This window comes from Abrus precatorius, unplaced genomic scaffold, assembly GCF_003935025.1.
Source record: "Abrus precatorius isolate BTA unplaced genomic scaffold, Abrus_2018 Scaffold6, whole genome shotgun sequence".
NCBI classification, from domain to species: domain Eukaryota; kingdom Viridiplantae; phylum Streptophyta; class Magnoliopsida; order Fabales; family Fabaceae; genus Abrus; species Abrus precatorius.
Window position 1 is genome coordinate 22,519,447 of NW_020874406.1, and position 14,341 is coordinate 22,533,787.

General features: G+C 34.8%; 2 protein-coding genes across 4 annotated transcripts; one reads left to right on the plus strand and one right to left on the minus strand.

Moving 5' to 3' along the window:
* Positions 1 to 819: 819 nt before the first annotated feature.
* Positions 820 to 5,468, minus strand: LOC113869968 (pentatricopeptide repeat-containing protein At1g03560, mitochondrial). Of its 3 annotated transcripts, none has more exons than XM_027506544.1 (2): positions 2,516 to 5,431; positions 820 to 1,379 (listed from the first exon to the last, which is right to left on the minus strand). In XM_027506544.1, the coding sequence occupies exon 1, from the start codon at positions 5,392 to 5,394 to the stop codon at positions 3,529 to 3,531; it is 1,866 nt and encodes a 621-aa protein (XP_027362345.1). In that variant the 5' UTR covers positions 5,395 to 5,431; the 3' UTR covers positions 820 to 1,379; positions 2,516 to 3,528. The 3 variants fall into 3 exon arrangements, with proteins under 3 accessions (XP_027362345.1, XP_027362346.1, XP_027362347.1); XM_027506545.1 differs by having other exon boundaries at positions 834 to 1,461; positions 2,516 to 5,440; XM_027506546.1 differs by lacking the exon at positions 820 to 1,379 and adding an exon at positions 2,261 to 2,422 and having other exon boundaries at positions 2,516 to 5,468.
* A 1,983-nt stretch (positions 5,469 to 7,451) lies between these two features.
* Positions 7,452 to 12,955, plus strand: LOC113869974 (isopentenyl phosphate kinase). Its single transcript, XM_027506556.1, has 11 exons — positions 7,452 to 7,579; positions 7,844 to 8,068; positions 8,647 to 8,744; positions 9,330 to 9,372; positions 10,114 to 10,175; positions 10,298 to 10,354; positions 10,959 to 11,072; positions 11,503 to 11,569; positions 11,653 to 11,706; positions 12,356 to 12,459; positions 12,542 to 12,955. The coding sequence occupies exons 1-11, from the start codon at positions 7,504 to 7,506 to the stop codon at positions 12,635 to 12,637; spliced, it is 996 nt and encodes a 331-aa protein (XP_027362357.1). The 5' UTR covers positions 7,452 to 7,503; the 3' UTR covers positions 12,638 to 12,955.
* Positions 12,956 to 14,341: the final 1,386 nt, after the last annotated feature.

Below are 14,341 nucleotides of genomic sequence, written 5' to 3' on the forward strand. Positions count from 1 at the left end.
TTCTTTTAGTGTCAAACCTTTTAAGTTTTTCCTTTTGAAGCAGTAATTGGTTGAGACTTGTTTTTTATTGTGCGCATGCATAAAAGGGTTAGTTTTTTATTTACAAGATAACTTTAACTGAGTTTTATCAAAGCAAAAAATAAAATAAAAACCAAATAAAGTAGCTCATAATGAAGATACAAACATGTCTTAAAGACTCTTTTTATGTTACTCTAGCATATAGAGTTTGTTTAAAATGTTGTTTACATGCCATTTTTTTTTCTAGACTCTAGACCATATATTCTCTGGGACTCATTCACATGCCACTTTGAATTTATTAATAAATGACTGCTATTTTATTTTTGCAAAATTAAAATATGTTGAACAGAATCGAAAATTATTTACTTCGAACGAAATCGATTTCAATTATAATACAAACAGGCACGTAGCCTCTCCTTTGCTCCAGTACTCGATCATAAACTTTCTTATTATAGAAAAAATAATAATAAAATTTGGTTTTCACAGGAAAAAATTATACACGAGGCAAATATTATACTTATATCGGACATTTTCAAAATTTGTTGGCACTTATCGCCTTTGATTTTTCGATGGATAATTGGAATCTCTGGAAATAGCGAAATCTGCCCAATAAGGAATTGGAAAAGGGGTGTCCAACTAAGAGGAAATCAGCAAATTGATGTCTTTAGAATCATACGAAAAATTATATTGAAAAAATAATAATTTGAGAAATTCCTTCAAGCAAGTTTTAACTGAGCTACCAATTAATTAGAAGTTTTTATATTTGTGTGTTCGATTAATTAGTTAGGAGCTGATGTCAATCAAAAGACCCTTCGATACAACTTCAATTTTTGGATAATTAAAACTAATTTATTTTAAATACATTTTTTCAGAGAACAAAAGAATTGACCAAAAAAGGAAGAGATAAGCACAAGCTGACAAGCAATAATTGGGCAACAGATAATGCATAAAACAATACACATTTTATTATGCATCCAGTTATCCATGTAGAAAAAGTGATCAGGTTTGCAATGTTTTGGGTGCACAACGTAGAATCGCTGGTCAAATTTCCTTTCTTTGGGAATGGCATTCCTTATCTTGCAACAAGGATGGATAACATTGTTGAAAAGTTTAAGTTTCTAGCATCCAATGTAGTGAGGTTCACAGTGTCAGCAGGTGTCACGTTGGCTGTTCATTTCCCTTGTCTGGGACGGTGATCTTTGTTCCCTTCTTCCAACTGGGCTCGACGTTAACCGTCTGTGTGGTTTTGCTGCACCCACTAGGGAATATGAAAACTCATTTCAGAGTTAGCTGAAGATAAAAGACTATTATGTACATCCACATGATTAGGGTTGGTGAGATTTTGAGTAGGTCGTAAGCTGCTGCAGTGTTAAACAAGAACAAGATAAAACATCACGGCATCAGACTTCATCAGAATGTTGATCTGCATAAGCCTTTTCAACCCTAGAATCGAAATGAGGCATGATATAGTATAAAAAATTAGAGACAATCTTTTTAACAAATGCACAAAAGGGTCGATCTTCTTGCTATGCACCATTATTATCTGACGTGAAAAGTTGTTGCTAATGCCACTGTTCTACTATAGGTATTTATATACCTGAAAGATATTACTTTTAGCTGTATTTGGTGTACCGTCCTAATATGATTATAAAAGCAAAAGTTTAAAATGGATCAATTTTCCAAGCAACTACTGCTAGCTATAAATAAACCTGATGACTATTACAAGTTAAAATCCCATAAATTCATTACCGAAAAAAGAAACAGTTACCAAAATATATAGTTTACAATAGTAGAACTCAAAATATCCAACGCATTCATCCTGCCTGACGTCTACCACAAATCAAAGAACAATACTATTGCTGTGTATTAGACACTACCAGTTACAAGATAAATATGATTCATTTAATGCCTACAAATTGTTATATTTAGAAAACCCAAGGCAAAACTACCTTTGGTAATTAAAGAATAAAGTGATTCAATTTAATTCTAAACCATCAGCACTTTACAAGGGAGGAAAGATCCACTGTGGATTGTGGTATGCATCAAAGTACAATGCGTGCTATGTAGTTTTCTTCTCTGAACCAAGAAGTAAACACAACAACACAAAAACATCTACAGCATAAACAGGACCACAAAATTTTCTTGCATATTCGACGCATGATAGATGAATCAATCAATAAATAATTAAATGGAGGATACAATTCACTGAAAAAAGGATGTTCACACAAAAGATCCAAGTAGCAAGTGTAAGTTCTCAAAATGAAATACAAACAAGCGTCAGGTGATGAACTGATAAGTAGCCAAATCCAGCTAGTTTCCTCTTCAGTTAATTCATACAGGTTTCTGTTATTTTACTTTCATTCAAACCAAAGAATCTCAGTACTATTAGCACCTACTCCACCATCTACCAAACCAAATTAAACCATTTTAAAAATATTAGCACTAAACACAGCACATCAAAAACAGTAAGACGGGTAAAATTAAGATAACAACTCACCCATTGGCATCAACAATTTCGCTAGAGATCTTCATTTTCTTGGTAGTCCCTTTATAAATCTCCTCAAGGGTGCAGGGCAACTTGTTTTCAATTGGAGAAACCTCGTGAGGACCACTTTGATTCACATGGACTCCTCCTCCTTCACTAAAAGACCTAACAATGTCATCACCTAACATGCCATTAGAGAACCTGGATCTCATGCTGCCGCCACCACTTCTTCCCATACCCCCAAACGGGTCCAAGAAGCCAAAGAACTAGGCAAAAATATCATCAGCATTTCAGGGATTGAACCAAAACAATGCTGGAATGTCTCCAGTGGAAAAGAAAATGGTTCCTCCACCAGAAGAGTTATCAGGAGGTGGATCCATCTTCCCTGAGTGGAAATGAAACAAATTGGCAGGATAAATTTCTAGATTAAGTTATGCTGTGGGGCCAATTAAATCCATGTCCAGTCCTGCTGCAGTGGAACACTAACTCTATAGTATTACATCACAGATGATTAAAACAGCGCATCAAAGAAAGAGGAAGAAAAGAACCTTCAACGAAGAAATCATCCCTTCAGCAGATCTTCTGCCAAGCCACCTCAACCAAACTTACTAGCGAAGAAAGAGTCTCTTCTTCACACCCAACAATCAGCCAACTGCTGATATTCAGAGAGGGGTTTGCCTTCCAAACACTGCTTAGGGTTTCAAAGACTCAGCTAAAACCTGGTGTTTCCAGCAGTATCTTTTCTTAAGGTCACTATACGAGGACATTGCATCTAAAGTTACTCACACAAACAATCTGAAGAGATTTAGACATGAAATGGAAAAGATTCGGGGTGAAATAATCTAATCTTGAAATTACCTATCTACAACACATTTGATTGAATTTCAGAGACCAACCACTGAGTCAACAGCTCAGCAACTCCATAAGTTTGCCAACAAAACAACACCTAGACATGGGCTACACTTTCATATGCGCTGGCTTTGGCCTTCATCAATTTTCAAGCACATTATCTAGTTGCCAAAAAATCAACTCTCAACAAGGGTTTGGAATTTCACTCGCTTTTTAACACTACGCATTCTGTCATACCCAATACCAATCTTGCTATGCATCAACTTTATTGCCAAATCCGCATTACCAGCTTTCCTCAAGGCATTAATCATCACAGTACGAATCTTTCCTGGTATTTCCCTACCCCTATCCACAATTCCATCAGCCAATTTGCAAGCTTCCTTCACGCGGCCAGCCTTGCACAGCACACTAATCATGTCTTCATAAGCTGTTTCAAGAACAATCCCCATGGGAGCCAGCTCATCCAACACCTTGCAGGCTCTTGCAACCTTGCCCGAAAGACACAGTCCAATTGAAAGAGCCCTAAAACAAGCAACATTCGGAGTGACACCCTTGTCAATCATCACATCCCACAGCCTCAACGCCTCTTCATTCCTATGCTCCTTGAAAAGCTCACTGATAAGTATTGTAAAGGTATAAACAGTCTGCTCACAACCCTCTTGCTCCATCCGCTTAAACAGCGCCAAAGCCTCATCTATCCTTCCACATTTGCACAGTCCATCAATAAGTGCATTATAACAGTACGAATCCTGCGGACATCCCTCCTCCGCCATCACCTCAAACAACCTCTCAGCCTCATCCACTCTCCCTGCCTTTCCAAGACCATCAATCAAACTTGAATAAAACACCGCATTCACCGCCACACCATTCTCCCTACAAAACTGAAAATAACCCAAAGCTTCCTCCAATCTCCCACTCTTACACAACCCATTAACAACAGCCCCGTAAGTAACCTCATCCGGTTCAATCCCATCTACCTTCATCCTCTCAAAAAACCTCATTGCCTCATCCAAGTTCCCGCTCTTAGCATAAGCATCAATCATTGCAGTATACACAGCCTTATTAGCCCTGCAACCTTTCTTAACCATATTCTCAAACACAACACAACCTTCCACAACCTTCCCCTTCTTACACAACCCACATATCACCAAACAATACACATGTAGGGGAACCTTCAACCCCTTATCCTCCATCTCATGGTAAAGCCTCAAACAACAATCTACATCACCCTCACTGTAACAAGCCTGCACAAGCGTCATGTAAGTAACCACATCAGGCTCCAATCTTTCCACCTCCATTTCTCTAACCACCTCCAACGCCTTGCGCGTGTTCCCCACCTTGCAGTACCCCTTGATCAGAGTGTTGTAGGTGACAACATCAGGCTTCACAACCCCGTCCTTCATGGCGGCAAACACGCGCTCCGCCGAGTCGGCGAGCGCGTTGTTGGCCAGCGCGTTGAGGAGGGAATTATAAGTGAGCAAAGTGGGTTGGAGATTGGCCTCCTTCATGGAACGCCAAACCCAGAGAAGCTCCTCAATGAGGCCGGCATTGGCGAGGCTACTAACGAGGAAGTTCGCGGCGGGGAGGGTCATGGGGAGGCGGTTACCACGGAGGTCGGCGAAGGCGCGGCGGAAGGCGGCGGGGTCGTGGGAGTGGGAGAGAAGGGTGTGAATGAGGGACACGTGGCAGTCGAGGGAGTGGGAGTAGCGGGGTTGCGTTGAGGCCCAGGCGAAGAAGCGCGTGGCGATGAGGGGGTTGGTGAGGGAGCGGAGCGTGTAGGAGACGAAGGCGGGGGAGAGAGTGATGAGGAAGTGGTGGCAGAAGGAGTTGAGTTTGGACTCCATGGAAGGAGAACCGTCGAGGAGGCTGAGGATTTGGGTGAGCCATGGAGAGGGTTGCGGGGTGGAAACGACGTCGGAGAGGTCGCAGAAGGGTTCGACCACTTCTGGGGGAGGGAGTGGCGTTGTTTGTAATGATTGATATCGAAGGAGAAAGGGTGCGATCAATGTCGGAGAACCTCTTCTCAGTAACACTCTTCTCATCACTGTTGCCTAATGCTCCCTTCTCCCCTCTTTCAACACTAACTTTAGTACATTCTTCAATTTTACACTTAATTAAGCTTTTCTCTTAACAACACATTTTATGAAGACTAGGTCAAAAAATTGTTCAATTTTTATAGGATGATGCACTTAATTAAGCATTTAAGCCCCCAATTTTATTTGCTAACTGGTCCGGGATTTGAAGACTGAAATTTGTCCCTATCTCTTTTTCATTTGAAATCATCTAAAAGCCCAATGATTATAATCCTTTCTTTCCTCTCTTTCTTTCATTATCTCAGGCATTGCTTGCAGATACAATAGATTAAGCCCATTAAAAAGAATTTTAGACAAACTATGTTTTTTAGATGTGGATTTGTAGGCTACTAAAAAAAAGTAGCTAGAGAGAATATTAACTATGTTCTAAGTTTGCATTGAAAAAAGTGAAAAGTAAAAATTAAAGGATAAAAGCAAAGGCTTGTGTTTGATTGATATGTTTGAGTTGTATTCTTTATTATAACTAGGGGTGCGCCAAATCCGTGAACTTGAACAAAACTCATTCAAATTGAAGATTTTCGATTAAGACAAGCAGGAAAAATGGTTTCAAATGTGTTCATTCGATTGAAAATGGGTGAGCAGCAATAGCCCAACAAGAATCGAACTCTAATTGTTCACTCTAACTCTTTTGCAGAATTAGCTCTGCATCTTTCAAATAAAAAAAAGCTTCCTGCTATGCTCACACACACACTCTTCATTACTCTAAGCTTTCAAGTTCAAATTTTTATATGCCCTTTTTCAATTGCCTTGATCAGCGTTGTGAAAAGTGTTTGATTTTGAAAAATATTGGATTTTGCCTTTTTTTAGTGTCGCTTGAACCCTTCATTTGCTTAAGTTTGATTTTGTTTCAAAGTCGACAACTTTATTGTTACATATTCTACAATTGTAGAAAGAGTAGGAAGACTCAACCTTTCAATCTCTAAAATGTCAACCACAGTTATTAAAAAAAAAAAAAAACTCAACTGATTATAAGATAAATCAAGTTTATCTTGTTACAATTCATCCTTACTTATTTATAAGATTGAAAAATTTTAAATTGAATATTAAAGCTTAACAATACAAAGATTTTTGAAATTTTTATAAGATTAAAAATAATCAATATAGTGACACTAATTAACAAGTATTTAGTTCTAAATTAAATTTTAAATAGCTAAGGTCTTTGTCAAACTTTAATTTTTATTATGCTTAACAATTAAGTTATGTAATTTTATGTATTATTTTAATTATTTTGTTTGTCTCAATAAAAAGCATTACATTATCTATGTATTGTGTTGTGAGAGTTAAATGAATGAGAAACAAGTATTTGTGAATTTACAATATCACAGTCTAAAATAAGTCACAACCTAAAGTTAAAATTAGTAGAGAGTGAATAAAAATTTATGTGAATCTTTCATAGATTTTGCAACTGAAATATTTGAGTTCAGAATGGCAACCTCAAAAAGAAAAAATCAAAATTTGTACTCTAAAGATACCCCTTAAATTTATGTGGATCTAACTAACAAATTTCTCGACTGCTACTTATCACCTTCGAATAGTGCTTAATTTGATTGTGAGCTGACTAGTAAATAATCTTATACATTTATTCCTAAGCTATCAAATTTAATATGTTGATTCACCAGCAATCATTTCCCTTACTTACCAAACTTTTTGATTGATATATTTGTCCACTTTTAATTATCTCGTCAATCCACTATTTTGTTATCTGTTTGCTATTGAGCCTAACAAATGCAGCTTTATCATCTGAATAGTTACTTCATAAATTAAACTCACGTTCTTATAATAGTTTTTGAGATTAAGTTATTCTGCCCGTGCTTGGATTTAAGTTAATTTTATTTAAAAATAAATTAATTTTAACATTATAAGTTGTAATTTTTATATTAAAATGTAATTATTAAAAAATATTTAAAACACAATGTGTTTAACTAATTTTATTTTAACTATTTTCTCTTCTTAATAATTAGTCTTCGTCAATTATTTTATCAATTTTTTATTGAACTCAATCTTTCCTTCTCTCGCAACTCGTCACTTTCCAAGCTTTCATTGGTCAACTTGGGAGTAATGGAGCAGAAAAAGAATCACCACCAAATACCCCAATCTCCCTTCACTGAACCAATCCGTTGTATAGTGAAACTGGGTATTATCACAAATACACTCTCTGTGGTTTTGCGTCTAAACTTCTATTGGTTATTTGCATCATTTATTTCCAAAGTTTGTTGTTTTACAATGCTCCTATCCTCTACCATATCAAAGTTAGCTTTTTTTATGCATATAAGCATCTGTGGTGTCGTGTCTCTTTTGATTCTGAAACCCATTAATATTATTATACTTGGAATGCTTGATTGTGAGGATTTTGTATCAGTGAAAAAAGTTTAATGCTTTTGATGGGATGGATATTCAGGAGGAGCTGCAATTACTTGCAAGAATGAATTAGAGATGATAAATGAGGAGATTCTTCAGAAGGTTTCAGAACAGCTGAGACAAGCAATGATTTCATCTTCTGAGAAGCCTCCTGGGATGGATTGGAGCAAGCGACTTGGAAGTTCAGAAATTTATTGTAACCCGGAAGAATTTGAAGATCATTCTGCCATGGAATGTAGCCGTTTCATAGTTGTTCATGGAGCAGGTTCCTTGAGTTGTTTTTTTTTTTTTTTTTCTTGAAGTAGTTTTGTTTTGTTAATAAAAATATTAGAAAAATTAGATATTTGTATATATCATTTTTGTATATAAGGAGGAATGTATATGCATGACATTACATTTGTCTTGTGTATATTAATGCCATCAAATTAGTTCTCCCTCCAGTGATAATTAATGTTTCCTTAGATTTGTCCTTCCAAGGACCAATTTGATGTTATTTTGAGAATCAATTTGATGCCCAAAATATGAAATTGAAGGACCAAATTGATGTCACGTTATGTCTGTGGAGAATCAATTTGATGATGCATAATGGAAATTTACTCTTTTTTGAATGAAAGTCACCTGATAAAGATTTCTCGAAGTGTCTGTAATCTGATTGTTGTTATGATTATTTTAGGCAAAACTGTTATCGATATAGTATTTTCCATTTCCTCAGACGGATTGAATTAACAGAATTAACATTTTTTTGTACTTAAATTGCTTCACATTACATGTGATGTTTAAATAGTAGATATCAATTCTTAATGATAGACAACTAGTTCATATTAGGCTCTGTGGTGCTCTCAGGTTCTTTTGGCCATTTCCAAGCTAGCAAATCTGGTGTCCACAAGGGGCAACTGAATAAACCTCTTGTCAAGGGTGGGTTTGTTGCTACCCGAATATCTGTAAGCAATCATTGGCAAGATCTCTCTATAGTTGTAATTGTTGAGTTTGTAAAAACAAATGTTACATTTTGACTGTTATACGAGTGCAGTGGGCACCTGATAAGTAACTGCTCGTTCATACTCAAATTGAAGCAAAGGCTTAATCTTGAATTCATGTTGAGATTCATAAACTTTTTTTCCCAAATTCAGCTTATATGCTGATGTTTTATATCTTTTTTTTTTTTTTTTTGAGGGGGGGGGGGGGGGGGTTGTTTGTATTTTCTTGTCTATTTTGTAACCGTAATGCTGTCTGAAATGCTTTGCTATTAGTGTCATAAAGTCAAAAGTGTGGTATTGTACTATTTAACAGCTCCTCAAAGTTTACCAATCCTGATAAAGAAGCCTTCTGAATCTAATTTGTGTACATCAGGCATAGATATTAATTTGAAAGGGAGGAGAATTTGACTGGAATGTCATAAAAATTACATTGATTGGTGGTATCTCAAGACTGTTCTGATAAGGACAGATTTTTAAATCATAATAATAAGTTGTTATTATACTAATCACTTTCAGAATGAGGATCATACCATTTGTTTTCAATTTCAGGTAACCACTCTTAATCTTGAAATTGTTAGGGCACTAGCCAGAGGTAATTTTACAATTATTGCTATCTATATATATACCCAAATATTCTTGTTGTATCAAAGCATTGGGTATTTATCTTTTGTTTCAAGCTTTTCTGCTTTTAAGTCCATGATCTAGTTGGTCATCAGTAATTTACTGAATGTTATCTTGCTAATGGCATGATATACATCAAACCTTTTCAGTCATATTGGGATTTGGCTGACATGGTTGTTATCTATCTCCATTGGTATTATGTTCATTTTTTACCAATGATCACTATTTTGATTTTTTACTAGTATGTAGTATGACATATTTCCAGTTTCATTATTTTGGGCTGGCTTGTATTTATTAACATGACACTGTCCTTGCCTTGTGACTTAATGGAATAATGAAATGCAATCACTCAATCTCCTTTTTTTTATTTTGCTCATAGATGTCAATCTGTGCTTATAAAAAGACCTTAAGGCAAACAGAAATAAACTTATGCAAGTAAAAATCAATGTGAAAATTATGTCTGTCTACAGAACACCAATAATCTGCCAAAAATGGAGGTGTTTGTGGCATATCCCTTTTCATCCGATGAATGAGGATTTTATCTGTAATGAAAATGTTTTGTATATGCTGTTTGCTGCATTGATAATAATTATCCTTCTGCTGAAACTTAATACTTGCTGGCTTGCTGCTATCTGCTTCAACCTCTTCTTTTGGCTCATATTCTTTTCAACTATTGGAATTCATTCCAAAAGATATTTGTTTCTCTGTGCAGAGGGCATTCCTTCAATTGGACTGTCACCCTTCTCATGTGGATGGTACACCAGTGAGAGACATGTTAGTAAACTCTCAACCAAATATTTGTCGGATCATATCCATCAACATAATGAATTGTAGACTTCATTTGTCTTCCTTTTCAGATAACGTTGCTCGTCTAAGTTCATATTCAACATGTGCAGATATCTTCAGCTGAATTATCTTCGGTGGCTAAGGCAATTGATTCTGGTTTTACACCTGTAAGAGCAAATTCTTATTTTATATCACTACTTTGAAGCTTTAAACATTTTTCTTTAACCCTTTTTTTTAAGTTAACCTTTTTTTTTTTTTTGTTATATTTGAATGGTCTTTTATTGTTTGTATATATTTCTAAGAAAAATCATTTGGTAGTTTTAAAATGTTAAACTAAAAATTGGTGAAAACCTTGTTTATCATGGATCAAGAGTTCTTCATGGGTGATACATGCTGAGAAAAAGTAAACTAGAATGTTGGATCTGCCACACTGTGTTATAGTCACTAATTAATAAATACATGGCTGGCTGGGGTTCAGGGTACTAGGGTAGTTCCATCTGAACGATCCTAATTATACTCTCTTTGCTTGAGCACTAAATTATTCTTTTTGCATTGTCTAAAGCTAATGGAATAAGATTATACAGCTGCAAATGAAATAGAAGAAAAGTAGTTTTTTCTTTCTATAAAGTCTTAATATAGAAGTTATGAAACTACACACATTTTTTTTCCTTTGACCTTTCCGTTGAAGGTTCCAAATCCTGTAACTGGTTTTTCTTTTATTCTATTTTTTCTTTACCTTGAGTAATGAGGGGTTCAATGCCATTTGTCTAGGTTCTGCATGGAGATGCAGTATTTGATGAAATTCAAGGATGTACTATTTTGAGTGGAGATGTTATCATAAGTCATTTGGCTGCATACTCAAAGCCTAAATATGTAGTTTTCCTGGTATCCTCAGTATATCATGTGTACCTTTTTTTATTCTTGAATTGCTACAAATATAAAGCTCTTTCTGAGCATACCAAACCAAATGCTCTCCTAGTCAGTATATCCCTTCAAGTGATGAATACCACAAATATATTGAATTATTGATAATAACCCCAACTTCTCATTTTTCTTTAACTAGCCACGTTTTTAATAATCCAAATGTCGGTTTCAACCTCATTTTTCTTGCTGCATATAGAAGTGCCTTGAAACTTGGAGAATGGCATTTTTTTTTTGGGTTCAATCTGTAGCAAACATGCATTTTGCTGTTAAAAGAGTTGTATTGATATGCAAAAACAAAATTTTCAATTATCTTGGAACAGCGTATCACAATTATAAATCTGAAATTTTAGGAGACATTACATTTATGTTTTCCATTAAGCATGGCTGAAAGACAGACGTGTATGGGGTGTATGATCGCCCACCGATGGAACCAAATGCAATACTCTTAAAGGAAATTGGTGAGCACTTGTTCTAAACTTGATCTTCCATATGACTCTTCTCTTCAAGGTTGGTTGTTACTTGACATTTTCAATTATGACAGCTGTTGCTGAGGATGGAAGCTGGTCAGTTGTAAAACCAAAGTTGCAAACCTCAAGTAAGCAGAATAAGGAATTATTATACAGTTTGCTTTCTCCTCTACTATTTGGTCTCATATTTTTTCCAGTGGAACATGTTCTGAAATTATTAGTCCAGTAACATTTCTATGAGAACCTTTTAGATATTCACGTTTCACAATAACTTGGTGTGTGTTTGGATTTACATTTACTTCAGTACTACTAGTTGTAGCTTCTGCATTGGATCTACAATTACAAGTTTTCCAATGTGTTTCCAAACGCTCTTTTAGTTATTCTTCCTTTTTGGTGGGCCTAGAGAGAGCTGAAATGAGCATAGTTCTCAGTGCAGTGTCCTGATTGGTAAAGAGTTTTGTTGGAATGGAGTCTGAATCTATTGTCTCAGTAGCATGAAGCTGTATAGCTGAAGTTCAACTAGAAGATTTCATGATATTTTATTCTCACTCATAAACCATAAGTTATCACAATATGGTAGCCAACTCATCATGAGTTAGGGCACAAATTTTCCTTATATTTTGCTATTTCCCTGACACCATAATTAAAAAATTCTAGAATAGAAGCTTTTATGTAGGCATTTGTTGTTAAATTACTAATTCTAATTTGATGTGCATGCTTGCTCTGGATATGTGATTTGAATGTATAGATTGAATTTTGTGGCTGTTTTTTCTACAGTTGAGCTAACTGTTGCAGCTCATGACACAACTGGTGGGATGAAAACAAAGATCTCGGAAGCTGCAATGATAGCAAAACTTGGAATTGATGTCTACATTGTAAAAGTAATTTTTTTTTTTTTTTTTTATATTTTATCTGTGTTATACCTTAGAGCTCCTAATGTTGAAAGTCGTAGCTGCATTTCAGGCAGCAACAAGCCACTCATTAAGGGCCTTAAATGGAGATCTGGGAAGCAGCATCCCTGATGATTGGCTTGGGACAGTTGTTCGATCCATGAGATAAATATGGCATTACTAAATCTTCTCCACAGTTCCCAATCATCAACAGCAAATAGTACTTTTTGAATACTTCATGAATGTGAGAGTTAGTTGTACTAACAATTACAGTCGTGTCTTTCAGAAACAACTCAAAAATTTAAATTGCAGTGACCTTCATAAAATAAAGATTGATAGCTAAATGAATTACTTATGATCATTTGACATTTTCCATTAGTGCAACTGTAAAATTTTGTCCACGTTATTTACTCATGACTTGGATTCTACCTGGATGTACAACTGTAAAATTTTGTACTAGTTTTTGGGCATGTAAGTTTTGTTTATCTACTTTGATATTTTCAGCTTTTCTCATTGTTACTTCCAGAAGTTGGCAAGGATGTTTTGTAATTTTTAGTTGGAGCTACTTTTACCGAGTTTTTGTATTACAAATTATCTAAAAGCGCTTTTAATATCCTAAAGGGTTCTCTTGTGATAAATAAGCTGCACTGGATTGATTCATATCACCAAACATAGCATTAATGAGGGAGTAGTGAAGTTGTCTTGCTTTTGATGTGAGCAAACACAGTAATAGCCCTATATGTTTGTGATCGCGTTTGAACATGCTTAAAAATCACATTAGTGCACTTAATAACAATGAAATAAATGTATATATGTAGCCCATCAAATGTGAATCCAAACACACTAAGTGTTTATGTTCTGCAACACGAGTTGAGGTTGAAATTCAGATTTCAAGACTTGTTCATTGAGCACCCTAGCTAAATATGCTTCCTTTTTAACCTGATGCCATTAATTGAGTTGGAAGAAGGAACACAGTAGATGTACACGCTTGTAAATTTTTAAAAGTTATGAGAGAATATTAGAATTCATAGTGGAAATGCAATCCACTCACAATTATTGCCTTCAACAGCTCATTCAATGAAATGTTGTTTCTAGACAACCAAAAAGATGTGGTTGACAGTTTGCACTTTTAATCTATGCATGATCTCTCGATCGAAGGAGCTGGTATTTGATCTAGGCCATTATCAGATTATAGAATTATACATTAACAGTGAACACAATTTCTGGATCAGAATTTTCTTTTTCCTTGAACAATTCATAAATTTAAGTTGTTACTAACAACATCTTTGGATCTACTTTAATTTTTTTTTCATTATAATATATTTTTTCAAAAAATTTTGATGTTTGATTACTCTTAACTTCACGTTAAAAATAACATGATAAATTACAGTTTTTGTATTATGTTAAATAATTTAGATTAATAAATCTCATTTAATAGAATAAGACTTAGTTGTTATTATTTACAAACTTTTCATTATAGTATAGTTTTACAAAATAAATTAAATTCACATTTAAATTAATATAATAAATTATAATTTTTGTCTTAAATAATTTAAATTAACGGACCTTATCTTGAGATAAAACTTAGTTGTTGTTGGTAATAAATAATTTAGATTAAGTTTTACTACTAACCTACTTTAAAGAGAAAAGTTTCTAAAAATAAATCACATCACTTTAAACTAATTTTTAAATATAATTAATTTTACATAATTAAATTTATTTAAACTCAAATTTACAAGTGTTGATCCACACATACTCTAAGAACATTAAAATGAAGTAAATTATATTAGAAAGGTTAAAGGGTCTGACAAGCGTATAAATATTATTACTTGGCAGTAGCCAATGTAACTTCACACCACGTAACAGTTTAATT